Source organism: Dermacentor albipictus, chromosome 1 (assembly GCF_038994185.2).
Source record: "Dermacentor albipictus isolate Rhodes 1998 colony chromosome 1, USDA_Dalb.pri_finalv2, whole genome shotgun sequence".
NCBI lineage: Eukaryota > Metazoa > Arthropoda > Arachnida > Ixodida > Ixodidae > Dermacentor > Dermacentor albipictus.
This window is the reverse complement of record NC_091821.1, coordinates 522,492,403-522,518,528: the sequence shown is the minus strand read 5'-3', so window position 1 is coordinate 522,518,528 and position 26,126 is coordinate 522,492,403. Positions and strand designations below refer to the sequence as shown.

The 26,126-nt window shown below is 47.5% G+C and overlaps 2 protein-coding genes across 3 annotated transcripts in view; one reads left to right on the top strand and one right to left on the bottom strand.

Moving 5' to 3' along the window:
* The window catches only part of LOC139059814 (uncharacterized), a 76,278-nt gene extending 60,576 nt beyond the window's left edge, over nucleotides 1-15,702 (bottom strand). The window contains exon 1 of the mRNA XM_070538346.1: nucleotides 15,533-15,702. Coding sequence (XP_070394447.1) covers nucleotides 15,533-15,661 — 129 coding nt within the window. The 5' untranslated portion in view covers nucleotides 15,662-15,702. The remainder of the gene's footprint in view (nucleotides 1-15,532) is intronic.
* The window catches only part of LOC135908148 (uncharacterized), a 453,412-nt gene that overhangs the window by 126,258 nt on the left and 301,028 nt on the right, over nucleotides 1-26,126 (top strand). The gene's annotated exons all lie outside the window — the stretch shown is intronic.

Here is a 26,126-nt window from a genome sequence, read left to right as displayed (position 1 = left end):
ATGGTAAAATCTCGTCCCAGTTCTTGTGGTCGACGTCGATGTACATACTCATCATGTCTGCCAGTGTCTTATTCAGACGTTCTGTCAGCCCATTGGTTTGGGGATGATAAGCCGTGGTCTTTCGGTGAGTGGTACCACTTAGTCGCAACACGGTATCCAGAAGCGCAGCCGTGAACGCAGATCCTCTATCTGTTATGACCACTGCGGGAGCGCCATGCCTTAGGACGACGGCCTCGACGAAAAATCGCGCTGCTTCGGCTGCTGTTCCACGTTGGATAGCACCTGTTTCGGCGTATCGAGTAAGATAATCAGTGACGACGATTATCCATCTATTGCCGGCAGTAGACAGTGGAAATGGACCTAAAAGGTCCATGCCAATTTGTTCGAATGGCGCTTGCGGTATCTGAACAGGATGCAGCAGTCCAGCTGGCTTGCCGGGTAGGGCTTTGCGGCGCTGGCAATCTAGGCATGTCTGTGTGTAACGTTTCACGATCGACGCAAGTCTTGGCCAATAGTACTTTAGCCTTATTCTTGCCAATGTGCGGGTGTATCCCAAGTGACCAGCGGTCGGCTCGTTGTGACAGGCATGTAGGACTTCGTCGCGAAGAGATGCGGGAATGACGAGTAGGTAGCTGCTGCCATTAGGTGAAAAGTTCTTTTTATAGAGAACGTCGTGGCGTAAGCAAAACGAAGGCAGCCCTCTCGCGAATAACCTCGGCACGCTGCTTGTTTTTCCCTCTAAGTAATTGAAAAGAGGAACCAGTTCTGCGTCCTCGCGTTGGTGGCGGGAAACGTCGACAGTATCTAGCACGCCTAGAAAACCCGCGTCATCATCGTCGTGGACTGCAGTCTCAACAGGGGACCGAGAGAGGCAGTCGGCGTCGGTGTGTCGTTTCCCCGATTTGTACACAACCGTGAAGTCGAACTCTTGGAGCCGAAGACTCCAGCGCGCAAGCCGACCAGTTGGATCTTTTAAATTAGTCAGCCAGCAAAGTGCATGATGATCACTGACAACGGTGAAACTCCGACCATACAAATATGGCCGAAATTTCAGGACGGCCCACACCAGAGCGAGACATTCTTTTTCTGTAGTGGAGTAGTTAGCCTCCGTCCTGGATAGCGTCCTGCTTGCGTAAGCAATCACTCTTTCGGTGCCGTCCTGCCGCTGTACAAGCACTGCGCCGAGGCCGACATTACTAGCGTCGGTATGAAGAATCGTAGGAACGTCTTCATCAAAGTGTGCGAGGACGGGAGGCGCCTGCAGCCGTTGCCGTAGGTCATCAAAAGCCCGTTGCTGGTCTTCGCCCCAGACAAAGGGGACATCTTCTCTGGTAAGATGGGTCAATGGCCATGCGATGCGCGAAAATTCCGCAATAAACCGTCGGTAGTAGGCGCAAAGGCCGAGAAAACGTCGCACTGCCTTTTTATCTGATGGCGTTGGGAAATTAGCAACGGCAGATATTTTATCAGGGTCAGGTCGGACACCTTCACGACTAACAACGTGACCGAGAAATTGAAGTTCTTCAAAGCCAAAATGGCACTTTTCAGGTTTTAAAGTTAGACCAGCTGAGCGTATCGCTTCGAAGACCATCTTTAGTCTTCGTAAGTGTTCCTCGAACGTTACGGAGAAAACAATCACGTCGTCGAGGTAGACCAGACAGGTTTGCCATTTGAGGCCTGAGAGTACAGTGTCCATGAGTCGTTGAAACGTTGCCGGCGCAGAACACAAACCGAAGGGGAGCACCTGAAATTCATAAAGTCCGTCGGGCGTAACAAAAGCGGTCTTCTCACGGTCTCTCTCATCAACTTCTATTTGCCAGTAGCCGCTTTTCAAATCCATCGACGAAAAGTAACGTGCGTTTCGTAGCCTGTCCAGTGAATCGTCGATACGCGGTAGCGGATAAACGTCTTTCTTTGTGATCAGGTTGAGTTTTCGGTAGTCGACGCAGAAGCGCAGGCTACCATCCTTCTTTTTCACCAATACGACAGGCGATGCCCAAGGACTCTTAGATGGCCGAATAACGCCGTCGTCAAGCATCGTCTTCACTTGTGTCTGGATTGCCTCGCGCTCTTTTGGTGCTACACGATAAGGGTTCTGCCGAATTGGTCTGGCGTCGGCTTCGGTGACAATACGGTGCTTAGTGAGCGGCGTCTGGCTAACTCGTGACGTGGATGAGAAGCAGCTCTTAAACTCATCGATGAGCTCAAGAAGGCTGCTGCGTTCGACGGGCGATAAGGTGGGACTGATATCGACCACAGGGGCAGGCATAGCCCCAGTGAACGGCGCGTGCTCCACTGAGAGGCAGTCCTGTATTGATGTAAATTCGTCGAAGTAAGCAACAGCCGTGCCTTTAACAATGTGTCGACGTTCCCCGGTAAAATTCGTCAGCAGGAGTTCAGCACGTCCGTCACGTACGTTAATTACGGCCCTGGCGATGGAAACGCCTTGACGCAGTAACAGTGCGTCGATGTGTTCAGCGACGCCAGTGCCAGTGTTGAAGTTGTCGCAGATGACAGGCACGAGGGAACAGCTTCGCGGCGGAAGCGTGACGTCGTCGTCGGCGGTACGTAAGCGGGGTCGCTGGTGCTCCGCGGGGTCGACGTCATCTGAACTCGTAGAAAATGTGACAACGAGGTCACGGACATTGATCACTGCACCATACTCTCTCAAAAAATCCATCCCCAATATAAGTTCTTTACAACACTCAAAGAGAATGACGAGGGTGGCGACGAAGGTTGCACCGGCGATTACTATTCTGGCTGTGCATTTGCCAATCGGCGTCATCAACTGGCCACCGGCAGTTCTGATGTTGGGCCCGGTCCACGGCGTCTTCACTTTTCGCAGCCTGTCGGCCAGCTTTTGACTGATTATCGAAAAATGCGAACCAGTATCGACGAGAGCGGCCACTTGGTGGCCGTCAATGCAAACGACAAGATCGGCGCTGACGGCGTCGGTTACAGGAGGTGTGGTTGGAGTCGTCGGAGTTGTAGAGTCGTCGATCGTCGGAGATGGGGGCTCTTGGGTAGCTAGCCGGTTTGCAACCTCACCCCCGGAGGTCGCTGCGTCTAGTTTCCCCGGCGCGGGCTAGGGGACCTGCCCCTAGAGGCGTCAGAAAAATCGCGACGGGTCGATGGGGTGTAACGAGCAGGAGAGGGGGAACGCGATCGAGGCGTCGTTGAACCTTCTGGCCGAAAGTTTGTAGAATTTCCGTCGCGGCTACGTGCAGCATCAGACACAGGGTAACTGCAGCTGGTAAATTTTGGATACCCAGCCGCGCGGTAGTGGCACGCGTGGTAAACATGTCCTGCTTCGCCGCAATGAAAGCATAGCGGCCGGCGGTCAGGGGTGCGCCACAAATCAGTCTTTCGAAGCGGGTAGCCGGCAGAGGATTCACTGTAGAAACGAGGCGCAGCGATCGACTGGCGGCGATACGGCATAGTTGGCGGCGGCTGTGACTGTCGAAAATAGGGCGTCGGGGATGGCGGTGATGGCTGCGTCGTAGTGGGCGACGGTGTCAGCAACATCGAAGTGGCAGGAGGTGGACGGCAGACAGCTTCCGCGTAGGTCAATCGTCGCGGCACCGCCTGCCAGTCGGGCGACGAAAAGGCCTCTCGAACTTCCTCCCGAACGATATCAGCGACAGAAGCCACCGCTGGTGCCATGGGAGAGATCCCGAGCTGCCGGATCTCCTCTCGCACAATCTGTCTGATGACTTCACGTAGAGACGTGCTGCAGCTCTCAGGTAGAATGGAAGCATTCACCGGCGAGCTCTTGCGATCATATTGGTGGTACCGTTGCTGTAGTGCCCGTTCTATAGCGGTAGCCTCCTTGGTAAATTCGGCCACTGTCGTCGGTGGGTTCCTTACGAGCCCGGCAAACAGTTCCTCCTTCACTCCGCGCAAGAGATAGCGCAACTTCTTTTCTTCGGCCATCTCAGGGTCTGCTCTGCGGAAAAGGCGGGCCATATCTTCTGCAAACATGGCAACGCTCTCGTTTGGTTTTTGAATACGAGATTCAAGTAGGCGCTGTGCGTTGTCTCTTCTGTCGCTACTAGTGAACGTGTCTAGCAGCTGGGTGCGGAAGGCATCCCACGTGGTCAAATTTCTCTCCCGGTTCACAAACCACGTCCGCGCACTGTCTTGAAGCGCAAAATAGACATTAGACAGCTTTTGCTGGGAGCCCCAGTCATTATAAGTGGCGACACGCTCAAATTGGTCAAGCCAATCTTGGACATCCTCAAAAGCGTCGCCGTGGAAACTTTCTGGTATCTTAGGATTCTGCAGCGTCACCTGCGATGGAGTTGCAGTAGCCATGGCGGAAGTAGGTTGACGCGTTCCAGCAGGGTCCTGCAAAGGGTTGAACTCGGGCGTCAGGCCTAGCAGGCGGCGACTGTACCGGTGAACAGGAGTTTCGATGAACGAAGGTGATTCCGCTTTCGAGGTATGGCTCCGCGAAGGGGTGCCGAGCATGAGACAATCCTACCCCGCACCTCCACCAGTGTCGCAACCTATTAGGAGACGGGGAAGCCGGCGTAGAGGACGTGTAAAAGCACTTTTATGAGAGCAGTCAACGCGACGTCGTCGTCGTCTCTGTTTTTCCACTCGCGCGCCACTTCAGCGTCGTTCTCATCGCCTGGCACATACCCGCGGCGACCATATAGGATGTGGCAATATTTTATGGCCAAATCGGAATAGACCGTAATAAGTATATTCTTCAGCCACATTATATATCCAGACGAACAGATCACGAGCTCAAGGTTAGGGAATACACTTGTAGAACTAAACTTTTCAAAAGCACCTTTTTCCCCAAAACCATTTTAGAATGGAATCGACTGCCTGCTGCCGTAGTTAGTATACTTAATAATGAACATTTTGCAAATGCTCTTTGAAATTTTCTTCTTTATTTTTCAGTATGCAGAAATTGCAGAGTTTGCTATCATTATATAGTGCTTTATTACTTAATTCTATGATGCCGTTTCCTGCGTGCTGTACATTGATATCCTGATGTACCATTTTTGTCATGTCATTTTTCCGTTTTTTTTCTCTTTTTCTCTTTCATTGTATTGTATAGCATAATACTGTTTATTCGATGCCATAAGCTGCTTACATTGATGTATGTAACCCCCCAACTGTAATGGCTAAATGGCGCTGTGGGTATGAGAGTAAATAAAGTAGCGTCGCAGCACGTCCAAATCATTTCTAGAGGCGTCCTTATATTCACAAAAGACCACTTAAGTTGGCGATGAGTAGCAATAGCCACACCGCCGCCACGGGTTCCATCGCACCTGTCGTTGCAAAAAATATCAAACTCTGGTAGAACAGGAAGAATTTCGCATTCCAGTATTCTGGAATTTAACCATGTTTCCTTTAGTACAACAATGTTACTGAATGACGAGGAAATGAGGCTGCATAACGAATCCCGTTTGGGTATCAGGCTGCGGATGTTAGTGTAGAGCCACGAGAGATTGTGCTTACACGCTGAGTCGGCCTGAGTGGCTTTTGCACTTGCTGCTAGGATTGACGTTGGACAACCGGCTGTTTGGCGTGATCGTAAACGTAGGTTTTTCAGTCAGAGATAAGTTTGTCGTAACGGAGCTTGAATGAAGATTGTTGCGCTATTTCAAATTCGATTAGACGTCTTCTGGCCAGACGAGTTTCCGGGGGGAAGTCTTCGCTGATGCCGTATTCGGTGCCCTTCAGCTTACCGCTTGAGAAAAAGATGCCTTTTTTGTCTTTAAAGTGGGCGAATTTTACTATTATTGGCCTCCGTTTTTCCTCCTGAAAAGTTCCAAGTCTGTGGGCACGTTCTATATCACGGCTTTGAATAGTTACGCCCAGGTTTCTGTGGCAGTGTTCAATTATCGATTCCTCAGAAACACGCCACGACTCATCTCGCGCATCGCTGAGCCCGTAAAACGCCAGGTTACATCTTCGAGATCTGTTTTCTATCTTATTAATGCGGTTAGTCAGCACAGTTACCTAAGCAGCGCTGCTATTAGCGACGCTTTCCATGTCATTTACTCGGGACTTTATATTCGAAAGTGACAACAGGTCGGATTCAACCTTGGTCAACCGTGTGCCTAGTTTGCTCAACGTTTTCTCATGATCAGCAAGGGTTGATCTAATTGAATGTAGCTGTCAAACATGGCCGACTGCCCGATTTGCAACGTCTTCAGAACATCAAGCATATCAGCAGGAAGTGCAGTTGGATCATTTCTAGGTCCAGCATTAGTCTTATCTCCTGCCAACAAAAGTAATTTCAATAGCATGCGAGCATAGTCAAATACTATGCAGAGAAAGCACCGTGGGCTCGGTAGCACGAGTAATGTTCGGTAAACAGTGCGTTTAGTGAAAAGGCAACCGCAATTTGTTACCTGCGTAGCGATGAAGTGAAGTCGGTTAGGATGGCCCATCACTGACATGCCGCCAAGCCCAATGAGCGTGGCGATGGTTTGTCTAGGCTTTATATCGGGAATCCGAGAGAAGATGGCGCTGTGAATCGAAGATTCTGTGCCAGGAAGCGAAGGCGTCAGCCGATGACAGAAGTGGCGTAATCCGTGATGAAGACTCCGATGTTCCGTAGAGATAGGTGCGGCGCAGCTCGCCATGACAATGCGGGGCGTCCTCGTCGGCAGGCAGTGGAATCCAGGCAGGCTGTTCAAAGCAGGGTGTTAGCTTCAGAATCCAGGACAACACCAACAACGGCGTAGCGAAGAAGTGAAGATGGTTAGGGTGGCACATCACTGACATGCCGCCAAGCCCACTGAACCACTAAGGACGTGCATCCTGGCAGAGTGGTAAAATGTACTTATGGTCGGCAAGGATTGTATTAGGTTTCGCCTTTTCCTCCTCCCGAAGGTTCTTTAGACTACGCTCGTGACCCTCAGTGGTATTGTGGCATACAGCCTGCACATCTGCAAAAAGTTCCTGTAGAGATATGGCCACATTTTCATCACTTCACTTCACTTTATTTTCTTAAAGACCCCACAAGGGGGTGTTATATAAGGGGTGGGTTGTACAGAGATGTTACAAATGCCACAGGTATTTAACAAGACAGGTATATGGACACTTTGAATGATGATGACAAAATGTATTTATTAAAGGATGGCGCGAAGGCCTATAATAGGGAATAGGAAGAGGAGGGGGGAACACTTTGAATAAAACGTGATGGACAGGTAATTGAAACAATGTCGTGGGGAAAGCCATTCCATTCTGAAGCTGCGCGGCAAAAAAAAATGATGCAGAATAAGTAGTGGTGCCAGAACGGGGTCGGGTGACTTGAAGTGGTTGGCCCGTGCAGGGGGATGTGCGAGCGGCGGGAGCGATATAAGGTGGATGGCTGAAAGAACTGTGATACAACTTGTGGTAAAGTGATAGTGTGGCGATCCTGCGGTGATACGAAAGAATGGGCAGACCAGAGTCATTCGTAAGAGATGCCACGCTATCATATGAATAAGAAGAATGAATGAAGCGAGCAGCACGATTTTGCACTGCTTCGATAGCGTTAATCAAATAAACTTGGTGAGGGCTCCAGATTGGTGATGCGTACTCAAGTTTGGGTCGAATTAGCGATTGGTAAGCCAAAAGTCTTACGTGGTAGGGTGAGTGACGCAGATGATGTTTTAGGAATCCTAATGATCGGTTAGCCGATGAAATGATATTCGTGACATGGGTGCGCCAGGAAAGATCAGGGGTTAGTGTTACACCAAGGTATTTGTAGGATTCACTTGTTTCAACTGGTATGTTAGCAATTTTATAGGGAAATTGGAGCAGGTTTTTGCGGTGGTGGAAGGAAACTAATTCACATTTGTTAGGATTAAGGGTCATTAGCCAGCGGTTCCACAAGTCGAACAGTTTATTAAGATCATTTTGTAGGGCTGTTTGGTCAGATATGTTAGTTATTTTGCGGTAGATAACACAGTCGTCAGCGAACATGCGGATGTTACATGATAAATTATTAGGCAAGTCGTTGATATATATTAGAAATAAAAGTGGGCCGAGGACAGATCCCTGCGGCACGCCGGACGTTACAGGAAGCGAGTCAGACTTGACGCTGTTAAGGTAAACAAACTGAGAGCGGTTAGTCAGAAATTGGGCGATCTAGTTTAGCACGTCGTGTGGCAGATTTAGTTGAGAGAGCTTTATTAGTAGACGCTTGTGTGGTACTTTATCAAAAGCCCTGGTGAAGTCAAGAAAAATAGCATCTGTTTGTAGGTTAGTGTCGAGGTTAGCATTCAGGTCGTGAAGAAAAAGGGCTAGTTGGGATTCGCTTGAGAGGCCTTTTCGAAATCCGTGTTGAGAGGGATTAAAAAAGCTGTTAGAATCAAGGAAATGCATGACCTGAGAGTATATGATATGTTCCATGAGTTTGCAGCACACACTGGTTAGAGATATGGAGCGGTAATTCAACGGACAGCCTCTGTTGCCTGCTTTGTGAACTGGAATGACCTTCCCACACTTCCAGTCGTAAGGGAGAATGCCTGAGGAGAGTGACTGGGAAAACAGTAACAGTAAAAATTCGGTAGATATGTGCTTAGTGTTTTTTTAAGAGCTTGGAATTTATTTCGTCCATACCAGTAGAAGATGAAAACTTGATTTTTTCAATTAAGGACAGGATACCAGAGAAACTAATGCTGTGGCATTTCTGGTAAACTAGCGGAAAACAGTTCTGTTTCGGTAGGGTTAGGTTCATTTGTAAACACAGACGAAAAGGCTGTATAAATATATTGGCACTTTCTGAACAACTTGCTTCTTGACCAGATTGATTAGTAAGGATAACGGGAGGGGTGTCATGTGGGTTTAGAATTTTCCAGAAACGTTTGGGTGAATTAGCAAGGATTTTTGGTAGCTCAGTGTGAAAGAATGAGTATTAAGCGTAGCGCACTTCTGTTAAGTATGCTTTTTCTGCAATGTTGTATTTGTCCCATGCGCAAACACTGTTTCTAGTCTTGGCGACACGAAAAAGACGTTTCTTCTTGTTTTCAAGCAATTTTAATGACTTAGTAAATCAAGGTTCTTGGCGGGTGGGACGGAAAGTTACCTTAGGGATGAAGTCATCAGCTAATCGGTTCATTTTGTTTTTCAAGAGTGACCAGTTTTCGTTAATAGGTCGTTCCCAAAAACCATCTTGAAACGATGGAAAAAAGGCATTAAGTTCACTAATGATGGCCCCATAGTTCCCCTTGTCATATAGCCGAATTGTTTTGCTGCAAGCTTGGCGTATTTCGGGAACAAAGGAAAAATTAGCATGAGTTACTTTGTGGTCACTTATTTCTTTTAGAAATGTTATAGAAGACAGGCTCCCTGGATCTGTTGTTAAGATTATGTCAAGAATATTGGCGGTATCGGAAGTGACTCGTGTAGGTTGTGATACCAGCTGAGTAAGATTAAAGTTTAGGCAAACGTCAAGAAATTCGTTAGCTTCTTTCGCATTGGGTGCTGACGAGGTTAGGGTCATCCAATTGATATTCAGAAAGTTAAAGTCTCCAAAGAGAACGACGCGAGCATTAGGGTATTTTAGTCGAAAGTTTGGTTAAAATATTATTAAGTTCGCGTGAAAAATCTGGAGTGTGTCTAGGAGGCCTGTAGCAAACTCCTAAGAGCACCGACTGTGGTGCGGAACGACAGATTAACCATATTATTTCAAGGTCGGAGGATATTTTGAAAGCAGAACACGAAAGCTGTTTGTTTGCAGCAATGAGGACGCCCCCGCCGCGTGTGCCGAGACGATCCTTTCTAAAAAGATTAAAGTTGGGCAAGTCGGATAAAACTTCGCCATCGGTGACGTCAGAGGTCAACCACGTTTCAGTTAGAATAAGCAAATTGCTACTGGATGATGATACAAGGCTTGACACGTGGTGGCGTTTAGAAAGAAAGCTGTGAATGTTTGTGAAAATAATCGAAAATGAGAGATTAGCTTTGGGACCAGAAACGGAACCATTTATTGATTTGGGGTGGGAAGGGTGTAGCTATGATTTTTCTTCGACACTTTCGATTGCATCGTCGAATACGTAGCGTTTGGAGCCCATAAATAATGTCTTATATCGTAAAAGAAAAGGACCAGATTTTTCTTCAGCAAAAGCGAGAAGGTGCTTCTGTGCGTTCCGAACGTGAGGCGAGAAATCTTCGCCAAGGCTAAAATGTGTATTTTTGAGTTTAGAGCCATTAGCGAGAACAGTTTTCTTGGTTTTAAAATAGGTAAATTTTATTATTATGGGGCGGCACCGGTCTCGCAAGTGGCGACCAAGACGGTGGGCACGCTCTATTTCTTTAGATTCAATGGCTACATTGAAATGGTCCCTCCAAAACGTAGTGATTAGCTCCTCAGACTGAGCCTTGGTCTCGGATGGCTTGTCGTCCGCTATACCGTAAAACAAGTTGTTTCGTCGGGAGCGGTTTTCCATGTCTTCAAGCCGAGTCTCCAATATCGAGACCTGTCGAGTAGTCTGGGAGGTGCTGGTTGCAACGGTGTCTAATTCCGTTCGGAGCGTTTGAAGCTGGTGGTAGTGCGATTCTAAACTGTCGATTCTTTTGCCTAGTTCGGACATGGTTTTATCGGTGCTTGAGAGCTGGCTCTTTAGGCTCTGCACGTCTCCAATGAGCTGGGCTTGACCAGAAGACAAGCCTTTTAGTTCATTTAGTATTTCATTTAGGGTGGGGGGTCCTTGGTTAATTTCAATGTCTCCGGATAACATAAGTAGCAAAGAAAAACACTGTTAATACAATCAGACACGATACAAACACAGCACTGAGGGCTCGGTAGCTGAATAAGGCATCTATTGCTAGATTTTTTAGCGAAAAGGCGACACTGGTTACTGACCTGCATGGTGAACAGAAGTGGGTTAAGCCGTGTCGTGGCACAGCTACCGAGCCCACAGAGCGCGCCCGGCTGGCGGGGATGATTTATACGCAGTGTGCCTGATGAAGTCGATGACGGTATGACCATGAATTCCTCTTCGAGTGTCCAGTTTCCAGGTTCCAGCGCCGCAGAAACTACAGTGGCCGACGCTGGAAGTAGGCGCCAGTTGTCTACGGTGACGAAGCTAGCCGGGAAAGGGTAGTTCACGTGGATGGCTGATACCGGGCCCAGAAGAACGGGGAACAGCACGCAGAAGATAGCGCAAATGAAATCCTGCATGGTGAACAGAAGTGGGTTAAGCCGTGTCGTGGCACAGCTACCGAGCCCACCTCTTGACCTCGCTTATCGCATTGCAACGCTGTTTTACAGACTGACAGGGGTCTCTGCCCAGCATACGACGCACATGGCCGCTTCGGTGACTTTTAAAATTTGACGAGCCCATATGGGTCAGAGTGCCGTGACCATCCGCCAAGGCCCATGTGGATAGGAATGCCTGCCACCTCAAGAAAATCCCGTCCAAGGACAACATCATGACACAGCTGTGGCAAAAAAAAAAAGAAAAAGCTGCTTCCTGGACCCACCTTCAAAACGAATACTACAGCGAACTGCTTGTGCAGTTTGTGACCAGCCTTGATCAAACCTCAGTGCTCGTGGTTCTTCTCTGAAGGTGGCTCTCGCACACTTGGCCGCTGCGATGGCACAGCTACTTATTGAGCTCAAGCTTTCCACAGTGTCCATGAATGCGTAAAGGACACTGTTACCAATGAACAGGCCAAGCAGTGGTTCTTTATTTCCGGGTGTTGCGAGCACTTGCAGGGACGTCGCGTAGCCATCGGCTGGACAAGCGGCTACGGTCGTACATTTCCCGGGCAATGCGATTGTAGGTGTCTCGGGGAATTGCATTGAAAACAGCGCGGTTAGCTGCGTGGCCTAGAAGTGGCGCATTGGCGTGCAATGTAGCCAAAACCGCCACACCGCCGACACGTGATGCTGCGGTTACGCGGCCCGAATAGCGGAATGACTTGCGCCGCTTGAAACCTGAAGTGCTGAGGAGCTCTCCCGATTTGTTGCGGTGCCGAAGTGTAGTAGCCCGGTGTGTTTGGCGCATGAGTGAACGGCAGAGTTGAGGGGCTTCACTCCCATGCTCCATCGTGTAGTGTCTTTGACCGCGGACACTAAGAAGCCGATACTGCCGCAGGCGGAATCTGCCACTCTCGTTGCTTGGCCTGGAGTGTTTGGTTGGTCGTTGCAGGGGTGTGTGAAGATGAATAGACAATGGCCAAATCAGCTGCTGCTTGTGTAACACGCGGCAACGGCGGAAATGAGCTTCGCCGTTTCTTTCATGTTTTCGAAGCTCATGCTGGCTGTTAGGTCATGGAATGTCGGACGTATTTTTCTACGCTTGCGTTCCACCTTTTCTGCATCCGAAACAGGCTCCGCTATACGGTCATAGGATTCGGCAATGACGTGAATGAACTGCTTGAGGTTTTCTGCTGGATGCTGAGTGCGCTGATCTTGCTCTGGTTTTAGTTTAAACTTGTAGTCAATGGTGGTAAACTATGCCGTAAACACGGACGCGAAGGACTGCCTGTCGTGGTGCGCACCTTAGAAGCACCACCATTGTTTGGCTGACACCTCCAACGCTGCTAGAAGAAACTGCAAACGGCGGTGAGGTGGATCCCCGCAATATAGCAGTACTCTGAGTACTTCTCCAGAAAGTCTTGGCCGAGTGTGGGTCCTGTAGCCACTGAATTTCGGCAGTGGGACGGGCGCACGTTTGATGTTGAGCACTGGCCGAGCACTGGTTCTCTCGTCGGGCCTAGCCCTGCCGGTTGTCTCGTGATGCCTAACCATGTCGTTGAGCGGCGTGGTGCGCAAAAATTAGAGCTGTATCACCCGCGAGTCTCTCCGTTTCCAAAAATTAGAGCTGTATCACCCGCGAGTCTCTCCGTTTCCATTGTGGTCCCGGAGGTCGAAGCCAACACTCCTTGGACGATCGAACAAGGCAGCACAGGCTGCGCATCTGGCTGGGCGGCACTAAACGATTCTTGGTCCTCCATGTTAGGTCCGATCGGAGTAGCCCCCACTTGTCTAGTACGTTATTTATTTCGGGAAATCCTCGGCGCACGCACAAACACGTAGTCTGCATTCCGTCCAGCTGCACTGCACGCGGTTGCTCCGCTGATTACTTCACTCACCCAGTTCGTTGTCGCTCACTCCCAGCATGCCGACAGGCGCGGACGCCCTTTCATGTTTACCCTGACCGCCACACCGTTGCCTGCCATCGCGTGCTGCGACTCTACACCACCTGGCGTCGACCCGGTACCCTCAAAGGGGGATGACGCATCATTTGTGAGACACATCATTTGTGACGTTTGCCAGGGTTAATCCTAACCATGGCAAACAGATACACTGGAACAGGAGTAGATAGCATCAATAAGAGAGAGTACAAAGGTGTGGACAATCCGAAGCTTGATGCACCCATAACGAAAACAGAAATATATGTCGCAACCCTAGCATTAAGACTTAGCTCAGCCCCAGGCGAGGACGGCATCATAAACGCCATGTTAAGAAATATTATTGATCAGCAACTTGACTTGATACTTCAATGAGAAAATTTGGGGAACAGGCGAACTTCTCAAGCAATGCAAAGAAGCGATCATCATCTTAATAACTAAACCGGGGAAAGCAAGAACATTGCAGAATATTAGGACAGTATCTCTAACCTCCCACTCAGGCAAACTTTTCGAAAAGGTTCTTCATATCCGGCTTGCTAACAATATCGAAGGGCCCGAGCTTCTCTCGCACAACGCATGCGGCTTCAGACGATACCTTTGTACACAAGACATATTCATAAGGCTACGAGATGATGTGCTGCAAAATATGCCTTCGGGGGCAAAAACATTATAGCAGCACTCGACTTAAAGAGCGTTTTTGTCACCTTCTCCCATACTCTCCTAATTCTGGAGTTCGAAAAAAATGGACTGTGGAATTAAGATCCATAATTACATCCGATCTTCCCTCATTCGCCGTAAAGCCACAATAGATATGGAAAATATTAGATCTTACAAACTTCCAACGCCTAACAATGGTACAGCACACGGTGCCATCCTCTCACCACTTCTATTCAATGCCGCAATCAACTGCTTGGCACGCCAACTAGAGAAAGTTAACAGCCTCGACTTTGTGTCTTACGCAGACATCCCTTTATGGGCCTGCGAAGGCTCATTAGGGCGAAAAAGACTATACAAGAGGCTATCGACTCGGGGAAGGAATTCGCAGAACAAAACGGTATGCAATGGGCTCCGGAAAAATCAGAGTTTAGTCGGATGCATGGGTGTAACTACAGAAATAAACTGGTCATCCACGCAAAAACGGTGGACCAGGCGTTACCAGAAATATGATCAGAATACTACGACTATGGTTACAAAGCTACAAAAGAGACACTAGCACCACTGCTACTCTCAATTTAGGCACGAGGAAAATCGCTAGACTATTATGTAGAATTACAAAAAAAAAGGCAAAGCGCTCCAAGAAACAGAGATCAAAATGCTATTCCGGGGTTTTATTAGCAAAATACGATATGGGCTACCATATCAAACGCTGACCCATGTGAAACCAAAGAAATCGAGCGGCTAATACTAGACGTGTATAAGGCAGCACTAGGGCTCCCTACGAATGCAGCAAACGAGACGGTGCAAGCTCTAGGAATATAGAACACATTTTAAGCGCCGTTTTTATGGCACAAAGAGAATGACTATGCCTAACAAGCATACGTAGACACGTTCTGTCGCATTTAGGCTGGCCATTACGACGACAGCATTGCCAGCAACAAAAAACACGATGCCGGTTCTAATACGCAAGCGCATAATAGTCTTCCCTGTCCCACGCAACATGAACAAAATGATCCCGCGGCGAGAACCTAAGCGAGAGCTAAACAGCTTCAGAAAACCTTCGAAACTAATCAAGACGTACTGTAACCAATGTAGCTTGATTTAGCAAAGGACTTGTAATAGTGGTAGTTAAGACCACGCACCAGTTCACACTTCACACATCCGTCTCGACACGTACTAGATACACTGCTACAGCGGAAGCAGCGGCAATCGCACTGGCTGTTCCACACAAGGAAAAGCAAAACAACTCAGATTTAATAACGTCCGACTCCCAAGTGATATGCAGGATGTATCCGCAAGCCAGCATATCACAAGCCGCCCTTAAAATTAAAGCGATACGTTGAAAGATCATGCAATTTTATCGTGTCCTAGGCACAAGGGTATCTCGGGAAACGAGCATGGTAACACTCTAGCTCCAGGCTACATTATCTGAGCTGGAGATACGCATAACGACCAAAAGGCGATCCCCTACTGTGTATCCCCTACTGTGTAGGTATTCTGTAAGAGTCCGCCTAGTTTACATGGGCGTTTCGTCTGCTGTTGAAGTTCTTGTTGGCTGGGCTAGGCGCCGCATCCGCACCAGCAAGACGCCACAGCCAATACGCGCTTCGGCCTAAGATAAAATGGACAAATCCACTAGTTGAATTCTCATGCGATACCTGCCTTGGTCCGCGATATACTGGAGCACCAGCGAAGAACCCGACAACAGTGCACCCCACCGGGCAAACTATTTATTGCGGAAGAGGCGCTGAAATACAGAAGAATATAGACCCATACGTACCAGATTGAGGTATGGAAGAACAAGCAGGATGACAGTCTCATACCGTATCTTCCTATTTGTGCAGCTTCTGGCGACGTTCACCGATTGCGGTAGGAATACTCTAGCCCCCGTCGGTATCTTCAGCAGCATTTCTTCGACGAAAACAGTTTACAGGCGCGTCAACGGGGTGCAATTGCACCCACCTATCCGTGAGCATGTCTGCTTTGCCACTTGGAGCGCGCCTGACGCCCTTGCCGGACACTGCCAGCACCGCCACCTAGGCAGAGTGACGTCAACCCAGATATCGCCAAGCATAAAAGCCGACATCTCCCGTGTCGTCACCAGTGGGCATGGAAGTACAAGCAGGATGGCAGTCTCATACCGTATCTTCCTATTTGTGCAGGTCGGTCATTTTTCTATGCTGCCTACTAAATGTCTGAAGATTGCTTTATAATTGTGCTTCCATGCCCAGAAGCAGTATGTGGTCCTTTTCGCAAATTACTGTTGTTGTTGAGCGGCGACATAGAGTGAAACCCTGGTCCCGATGATAAAGTTATGGCCGAATTGCTGAAAACTGTAAAAGAAACAAACGCGCGTTGTATTCGCATTGAAACAAACCAATCCAGTATGTCACAGGCACTAGAAGAGCTTAAACTTTCACAGTAGTCCATCACACTTAGCATCACTGATATGAATGAACGCCTACAAGCTCTAGAATGCCAGACTATTGGCTTTGAGACGTTGCAGCAAGAAATGAGTGACGCGTGCCAAAATATAAAACGCGTGCAGCGAGAAACCGCCACGCTTCGTGGGCGACTTGACGATGCCGTAGACAGGTCACGACGAGAAAATCTTATATTCTTCGGGATTACCCGATGGCCCGTCTGAGAATGCGCGTCAGTGCGAAGAAACAATTATCTCTATCGCCTCAGACAAACTGGATATACGTTTACCATTGATAGTATAGAGCGTTCACATCGAATCGGGAAATTTGCCAGCGGCAAAAATAGGCCTCTAGTGGTGAAGTTTACCACATTCAAGACAAAAGAGCTGGTGTTTTCCAAATGGTCGTCTTTCGCAGGAACAGGTATCAGCGTAAGCGAAGACTTTTGCGAAGCAACACGTGATGCCCGGAAGAAACTTTTGGAATTCGGTAGAGGCTTGAACACTGACTTCAAATTAAGCTACAAAAGACTATTTTCAGAAGGAAAGTGCTACATGATCAACGCCGACGAAAATTCCGTTATTGAAGTGAATACTGGCAGGCAAATGACCAATGCTGTGGCCATGTCCCCAGGAGCAACGCGTTCTGGACGTGTCTATGCGGGATATAAATGGGCTGACGCGAGGGGTGGAGGCCCATCGGCAACAGCATCCATAATCGTTACTAATATTCGGAGCGCTTTTCCTAAAAGAAATGATTTGAACAGTTTAAGTAACGATACTGGAGCTGATATTGTTGTACTAACGGAAACCTGGCTCTCTGACAAAATAGAGACAGGCGAGCTCTTTCAATGCAACCAAAAATTTACTGTATATCGGCTAGACCGCACCGATAGAATAGGTGGTGGTGTTTTAATTGCTATTAACTCTAGTTTTGAATCATTCCTTTTGAGTGTAACTACTTATTTGGAATTACTCTGGCGCTGCCTATCTATTGGTTTCAAAAAATATTCATAGGGGTCTGTTATCGTTCCCCTAATCCCGATTGTGATTTTGCAGAAAAAACTCATGACACACTAAGCGAAATATCCGTTCGATTTCCTGGATCACCTATGTTTCTTTTAGGAGACTTTAATTTCCCAACTATCGACTGGTAGCGTTCCTGCCCCTTTTATAATCCGACATCTACCGAGGCTACAGGATTTCTTAACGTTTTCGTAGATTTAACCTTGCACAGCTCGTTATCAAACCAACACGTGCCACATCTACTACAAGTTCGTTGCTCGACTTGATTCTGACCACTCATGCTGATAAGGTTTCACCGGTAACCCACGTGCCTGGCCTAAGCGACCATGACATCTTAAACTTTAACATTTCTATCCCGCCTAAAAAAGTAAAGAAATACACCTAATATATAGGGGATTACAAAAAGACTAACTTTAACGCTATAAACTCTGAGCTATCAGCCTTTCTTGACTACTTCCTTATGACACATGTAGGCTTATCAGTTCAAGAAATGTGGTTGTCTTTTAAAACTACAATAATGCATCTTATCTACAAATATATTCCACTTAGAATAATTCATCAATCTTCTAACGCCCCTTGGTAAAATAACAATCTGAAAAGATTATCCAACAAAAAATGCATACTTTTTCGTTCCGCCAAAAGGTCATTACACACTGATCGATGGTTAGCATATACATCCGCTGCGAAAGCCTATACAAGCGCTTTAAACACGTCCAAATTTAACTTCTTTAACTCCACCCTACCGTCCCTTATAATAACTAACCCAAAACGCTTTTGGAACGTTATGAAATGTACCAAAGATAGCGCTATAAGTCTCGAAACGATTCAGGCGATCAAGTTCCGAATCATCATTGCGCTTCTGTACTAAGCAACACGTTTGCCCAACCATTCTGCACAGAAAATTTAAGTGACTATCCCCCTTTTACATCCGTTAACTTTCCGGTGATGGATCCCGTTACCCTGGACCCAGGAGGTATCCGAGCCAGAATTTTCGCGATAAAGCGGTCATCATCATGTGGTATTGATGGCATTAATTCCAAGTTTCTCCAAAACACTGCAGAATACAGCTCCATCATACTGACCTTTATTTTTACTAGATCACTTAACGACAGTGCCCTACCCATTGATTGGAAAACCGGTAAGTTTAACCCGCTTTTTAAATCGGGAAACCCACATCACCCTTTGAATTACAGACCCATCTCATTAACTTCAGTACCCTGAAAAATTTTTGAGCACATTATTTTCACTCCCCTTGTAAACTTTCTTCAATCAAACAATTTTTTTAGCCCTTATCAGCTTGGTTTCAGAAAATATTTTTTTTGGGAAACACAACTAATAACATACACTAATGACTTGCATGCGTTCTTAGACTCGGGTTTTGCGACGGACTGTATTGTTCTAGACTTTTCTAAAGCCTTTGATAAAGTTAATCACCAGTTACATATCTATAAGCTAAGGATTCTAAATATTGACCCTTCAATATTCAACTGGATTTGCAGCTTTCTTTGTAATCGTACCCAATATGTAACCATAAATGACAAAGACTCACCAGACGTACCAGTAGAATCGGGTGTACCTCAAGGCTCTGTGTTGACGCCTTTAATTTTCCTCATTTATATTAACGACCTGCCTAATCGAATCATTAGCTCTATTTTTTTGTTTGCCGACGATCGCGTAATTTACCGAAAAAAAACTAATGATTCTGATATGGTTACATTACAATCAGACCTTGATAACGTTACAACCTGGTGCTCCCGCTGGCACATGAATCTTAACATTTCCAAATGTAAATTCATGAGAATCTCACGCAGCCAAGTATCTTTTTATAACTACCATCTTAAAGGGGTGGAGACATCAAAATTTTCGTTCATGCGTTTGTTGATTCAAACATTGCGTCATGCTTCAGGGAGCACGATACACACAGCGGGATTCATATATATCCGATAAATAATTTAATAATCGCATTATTATACCGAGCGATTTCGGTTTCGGTTTCTGGGCTCCGGGGGATGCTATGACGTCACAGAGGAGGAAACGCAACATGGCTTGGTCACGTGGGCCACAAAAAGTAGTGACGTAAAACTATGCTGCGTCGTCTGCTCGCGCATACGCGTGCTCTGCCAGCAGAGGTCAACTGGCGATTCGAAGTGCATGTCGCGATTATTATAATTATTGCGAAGAGCGACAACAACGGTAAGAAAATATTGCGGCTTGTGAGAGTCGGTGATTCATTCCGAAGCGCCGTTAGCGTTAGCTTCGAAGTGAACCGGAAAAGGCCTAGCCACGATATCGGCGGCGCCGAACGATCAGAGGCGGTGAAGCTGCCGTCGGTGCACTCCTCGGACGCTGATTGGCCGCTTCGCCGTACGGCTGCCGCACAAATGGGCCCCGTGCCCGTGCTCTCTACGGCTAGGAAATCTCGCCGTTCGCAAGCAAAACCGCCGTCGCACGGGGGCCCCCGAACGGCAAACGGCGTGCGGCGAGTTTCCGTGCCGGTAACGTGGACGGGCCTTCACACTGAGAAAGGCCAAGCGAAGGACAGACCGCTCCGAGCTGCCGAACTATGCGACTATGCGAGGAGAGAAGCGGACAACACGAACGCCGCATACCCTGGTCCCTTTCGGAATCGGCCGGCTACTGTTTTACACTCAAACGTGCAAAGGCCCGTCGGCACAGCAACTCGCCGCACGCAGTTTGCCATTCGCGGGCCGCCGTGCGGCGTTCGTGTTGTCCACTTCTCTCCTCCTGTGTCCGTGTCTGCACGCCTTACCCCTTCTTTGTATTAAGAAAGGATTTCTATATGCCTGTAGCTCGGTCATAGTGGAGGCTATGCTCGGTCGCTCGGCTCAGCAGGCTCCGTAACCGGCATTTCATCGCTACTCATCATACGTCACGTTTTTGTGCTGGTGTGCTATGACGTCAATATTTTCGTTCCTCCTCTGTGACGTAGTAGCTGCAGCGCTAGCGATGGGTCTCGACTACGAGAAGGAGTTTTTAATGACTTTTTGGAGCTGAATTAAAATTATTTTGAAATGTTTGCAGCGTCCGATACCTCGTTCGGGGTGTCCTTGCATACCGAAGCAGCCTACAACATGCTTTTTATAGCCTCAAAATTTGGTGTCCCAACCCCTTTAACAACTGTCCACTTGAATCAGTATCTTGTTATAAATACCTCGGAGTGCACATTACAGATAATCTCTGATGGAAACGACATATTGAACACATTACATCAAAAGCCAACCATGTGCTGGGCTATCTTAAACGAAATTTTCTTCCCTCAAAAAACAGTTATATGTCACCTACATTCGGCCTAATCTAGAGTATGCATCCTCAATATGGGACCCTCATCAATTAACGTCAATTAACAGCTTAGACGCTGTGCAGAATCGGTCCATTCGCTTTATTCTCAACAATTACCAGCGCACAGCAAGCGTAACTAGCATCAGACTTGCCCTCAAGATATCTCTCCTTTCCAAACGCAGAAAAATCGCTCGCCTTTGTCTGTTCCATGTAATATACCACTCAATTCCTACACTCAAGTCACGCTTTATCGAATCAGCCTCTTTCACTTCTGCACGCGTGGACCATCGTCATAAAGTGAACATTCCAGTCCGCAAAACCTCTACCTATGGTAATTCATTTTTTCCAAAATCATGCCAGGAATGGGATCACCTACCGGATTCACTAGTCTTAATAACTAACACAGATAACTTCCGTAAGGCACCTACTAATATTATCTAGTATGCCTTGATGTGAATGTATAACGAAGCAATTCCGTTTTCTCCTGATCAGTATCGCTTCTAAATTTTCTTCTTTATTATCTACCTAATCTACAAGCAGTGTAGTTTGTATTATGCTTGATTTTCGATCATTCTGTGCTTATTGTCTCACTCTAACCTGTCCTATATACCATGTATTTATATTTAATCTGTATTACCTAAGTTTTCCGGTTTTTTTGTATAATTATTTTTTTTTACCATAATGTGCTTTTTTGTGTCGCTCTCGCGTTATTTTTACGTTGTACCATGCATTGTCATCTGATTAATGTTCGTGTTTCCCTTTCTCCTTTCTTGCATACTTACCTGTATTTTATTAGTCCCTCCCCTCTGTAATGCTTCATTGTGAGCCCTGAAGGTTCTATAAACAAATAAATAAAAAATATACCATAAAGTCAACCCAACCTTGTACAATTCCTCTTTATTTATTTTCTCAAAGGTGCCTTGTTGAGACATTACATGAGGGAGTGGGTGGTTAAAGGCAAACGATGTGCTACAAGTTACAATGAACTGTAGCTCGTGGCGCCGGTCCAGGCCTTCATTGCCTCACGTAATATGGCAGTGCGTCAAAAGACCTCACACTAATAGTTGACCTTTGGTACTCACCTTGCTAAAGAAGCCCTTGGAGGCCATCCTCGCTCCTGCTGACCTCGAGGCCCAGAAGGGCCTCCTAGATCAAGCTGGGCGGGTCGCCGTGGCACTGGAGCCTTGGCATAGAGACGTACCCTGCCCCGCTCTCTTCCCCACATTTTTTTCTCTCATCAATAAATGTTTATTCCTCCTCCACCCAGTGGTGCAGCTAAACAGTCAGTCGCGTCTGGTGGCCCTCACACCCCGGTCCCGTCGGCCACTGACGCTGCCGGAGCATACCCCATGTAATCGTGTCGGCAACTGGTGATCCTCGAGACCGTTTGGGCCAGCTGACGGCCGCGCAAAGCCATCGTGCCTGCTCCTGGCGTTGAAGGGTCTCCTCACACTTGGCAACCAAGCACCGAAGAGACCTCGGAGAGGTCCCAGCGCTTGTGCTGCGATGAACGCGTGCCCGACTGCCGTGTTTCTTCGGCAGCTGATGCCACGGAGACGAGTGTTCCGGCGCCATCGTTGCGGCCGAAGCAGTGGCGATAAGTAAGCGCCGGCGTCGGTCGAAGCTACTTGCAGTAAAGCTAGTTGGGATAGACAAGTTGCAATTGACGCTCTTTCTTGTCCTAAAGCTTTCTTCCGGTCTTCGTTGTGTCTTAAATTCGCAGAATAAGTGAAACCAACAGTCCACGTGTGGTTTACTGTGTTCCAAATGTTGGCCATCCGAAGAATGCGGTGAAAACATCTCTCACAGGCAGAGTGCTAACGCGACTGGCGCGTTAGCACTCTTGTACTTTAGTGTGGGTGCGTTCGACGCTCATGCCAGCAGCAGAAGGCAAAACAGCATGGCTCCACCAACGACCAGATTGACCGTAGCGTTGATGGTGCATCGACTCCGCTTCGTCGTCTTTTTGCAGCCAAATGCACTCTGTGTCACTAGGAGGCCATCTTAACTTCAGCGCGCGACCATGTTGCGCTGTTTATTTAATGAAGCGGTTTCAGTGGGGATGAAATTGAGAACGAACGGCCGACTGACTTCGTAAATAAGGGAACCGGGTAGCGCCTTCAGGATTGGTCCATTTTCTGAAGTCGTTTCCTGATAACAGCTAGTGCTACGTAGGCCTTATGCGACATCGTATGAGGGCGAATCATGAATTCTTCAGCCATATTTCTTTAGTGTACATTGCGGCTGTGAATGCGAAGTCGACATATCTACGCCGCAGTGAATGGATATTCACAGCGGTGGATTTTTCTTGGACCGGGCCAACCTTATCTGCGGTAGCTCCGAGGAACGGCGCTCCTGTTAGTCATGGAAGCGAGGTATTACAGGAGATATAAGAAGCTAGATATAGGAAAGAAGATGAAGTATGTGCTTGCTGTAAAGCAAGCACATGCAAGAGAGTAAAGCTAGAGAAATGATGGAGCATGGTTTATTAGAATGTGAAGATGTCAACCCAGTGGTCAATTTAGGCACCACTGGCCTCCTTGAAGCCCTTGGGTTCAGCGGGAGCAGTGGTTAAGCAAACATGTCCGCAATAGGCATTAGTAAGAGGCGATTGGAGGATTGGTGGAAGAAAAGAAGGGAAACGACAAAAGACGGAGACGTACAAAAGCAGTTTGCCATAGGGGATCAGAAAATTTGGTTGTGGCAGGTTATAGTGTTTTTGTTTCTTTTTTTATTGTTTAACCTAGGTAGGACATCAGGCAGTATAATAGCAAGAGCTTGGTGGCGCAACCTACCGTCCCGTTCCAGAGGGGAGGCTCATAACATCCATGCATCCATCCGTCGAAGATGCCGCTTGTGCTTCACACGTCCACAGCATACGAGCAACGAAAAATGATTAGTTTTCTACGGAGCAAGAGGCGAATGCTTTTTGAAATACACAGGAATGTGCAGCCAACGTATGGGAAAAGGTGTCTCCTTTTGAGAAGTGTGAGGTGGTGGTGTTGTGAGCTCGCAAAAAGCCCCGAAGACTTGCGCGACAACGAGCGTCATGAAATTCGCAGGTGCTAGCTGGAATCGGTTGGGGCAGGACAGGGGTAATTGGAGATCGCAGGGAGAGCCCTTCGTCTTGCAATGGACATAAAAGAGGATGATGGTGATTGTCCGACAGACGAAGCCTATCATAAGGACATCTCAAATAGTCCCCACAACGGTTCAAATAAATGCTGGGACCGGTGTGTGGACTATGTGGCAAAAGAGTACAAGGTACTTAGGGTAGTACGTATATTTGTAATCACCTGTACGTACCTTACTTCCACTAATAAAATAACGGGCAAGGACTTTCTGATTCACGCTTGTATCATGCATCTTCTGGATAAGCTCACATTTTCCATTCATTTCGTTGCAGGAGCTCGCGCTACGTAGATGCTGTACAACAATGTACAGCCTTCGGGATGTGCCCAGGTCGTAATATGAGTCGTTATGGGATTGTCTTCATAACCTATGTCGTCGTCTTCTCCCTTGTGCCGTCGCACAGCGGCCCGCCTGCCGTGTACACATGTCCAACACAGTTATGTTAGACCATCGTTTTGAAGAAACTCAAATTCACAAAAAAAATTTGCATACCACCGATTCCCACAGTACGCGGGAACTTTTGGATCCTTTCTTTCGCCCCCGTGAAGCCGGAATACTAGGCCATGGTGACTAGTGTAGCTGGAGTGTCTGTATATTTATGATCGCGACAATACATTAGCCCCACACAGGCGCAGTATTTTAGTGCTACACATTTAGCACACACTGGGAAAAGTGTCTAGCTAATTGTTCTATGTGTTCGTCCTCATCATATGTCCATCTTGAGTTTGATAGACACTGCCACCATATTTACTTTGTGGAACAGCAGAGTACTGATTGAGTCCGTTTTGTACATACTTGGGTGAAGAAGCAGTATCTCAAGGAGCTCCTGTTCTTCGTACACTCTGTGGAAGCTGAGTATGGATCATATCAGTGACCGAGTTGGCTACCAAATCCGTCAGAGGTCTGGAGGCATCTTTATCGCACAGGCTATCAGTGGCAGCTACCTCATTCTGGAGTTGTCGCGCGTATAAGCCCCAAATCGCATATTATCGTGGCATAAGCCCGTGTCTGTTTTTTTTGTCTGTACACCACTTTGTGCTAAGCTATCATAGTCATAAGAGAGAGTAAGTATTGTGGACGAGAACGAAGGAGATAGTCATAAAGCCGTTGTTGGAAGCAATCGATGGGACAGCTTGACGACGAACGCTGTGAACAAATTGGGGCGACTGCTTTAGTTACAAAAGCATGGGCTTGAGCGTCATATCACCTTGTTGTGCAAGCAATGACTTCTTACGGTCAAAGCGCTTTCTTCTTTCGGACATGGGCAACTCTTATTTTCTCGACACGAGGGGTGCTGGCTGTGCAAGTGACATGTACTCCACGACCTGGTATATGTTCTGTGGCGCCACATTATGCCCGTTATTTCGTGGAAACTCGTATGCAATCATAATAAAGCTGTTTATGGATGCTATTGTGGGTTAAAAGAACTTGTTGCTGGGTAAGTTGGCATTGATCCATCATACTATTACTATACTACAATATACTATTTTGGACGTTATCATTTTCCGTCATACTGTCGAATTGGCCATCTTGTGAGCTGTGATTGGGCCACAGAGTGCTACAACCTGCCTGACTGGCTCCACGGACACGCCGGAATTGGACAATGTAACTTCTCGGTACAGCCTGGTGGACGGCAATTTTCCCCTTTCGTCAACCATCCTCCAGCTTGCGGGCTTCCGCAGAATGATTTCCCACATTCAGTGTTCCGTGTCCTTTGAGTTTTCGATTCTTTCGCGCTCACTCTGCGATCTACTAGCCTACTGGTTAGCTAAGACTTTAAAGCAACCACCCGGAAAGGTGTTGGCTCCAAGTTTGATCCCCTGACGAGGATAAATTTTTCTTGAAATGCGAATTTTTCTCTCTGGGAAAGTCGTGCGCGCTTTCTTTTTTGTAGCGAAGCGCTACAGTTAGTTGGATGAGTATTTTACTTTTCTTTAACTTTGCTCTACCTTGTGGGGTTCTGCACAACGGACACACTTATGTGGCAATACGCAAAAGGGCTTTGCCCCATGCACAGCAAGTATTTGTGCTGTACCTGCGTTCTGCCTTCACGCAAAAGGCTAATGTGCAAACTACTCCTCAGTAACGAGAACAAAAAAAAAAATTCATGAGCTAGTCTACTCTTTGAAGGTGGGTGACCAGTGAAGCTGTTTTGCGGATGACGAGGAGGTTGCCCAGAATAGTGAACAAAGGTAAGAACATATTTTTGTCCTAATCTGTGGTCATCGTCGTGATATAGGTACGCACGCACAATCGCGTATCACCTCTGTTATTAAATATGTCCGTCGCGTAAATCAATGAATTGTCACAAACCCGTAAGCAATGGCTCACACCACCCGTAAACGCGGCCTCCCCATTAAGATGACAAACGAGAAGTTAAATTCTATGCTGGAGCGGGAACCGAGTAAGCTGTGGAAGAATACGACGACGACGAACGCGCGAGCAGAGGCGCTAGTGGGTTCGCGTGGTTGGTGTGAAGAACTTCTGAACAGAT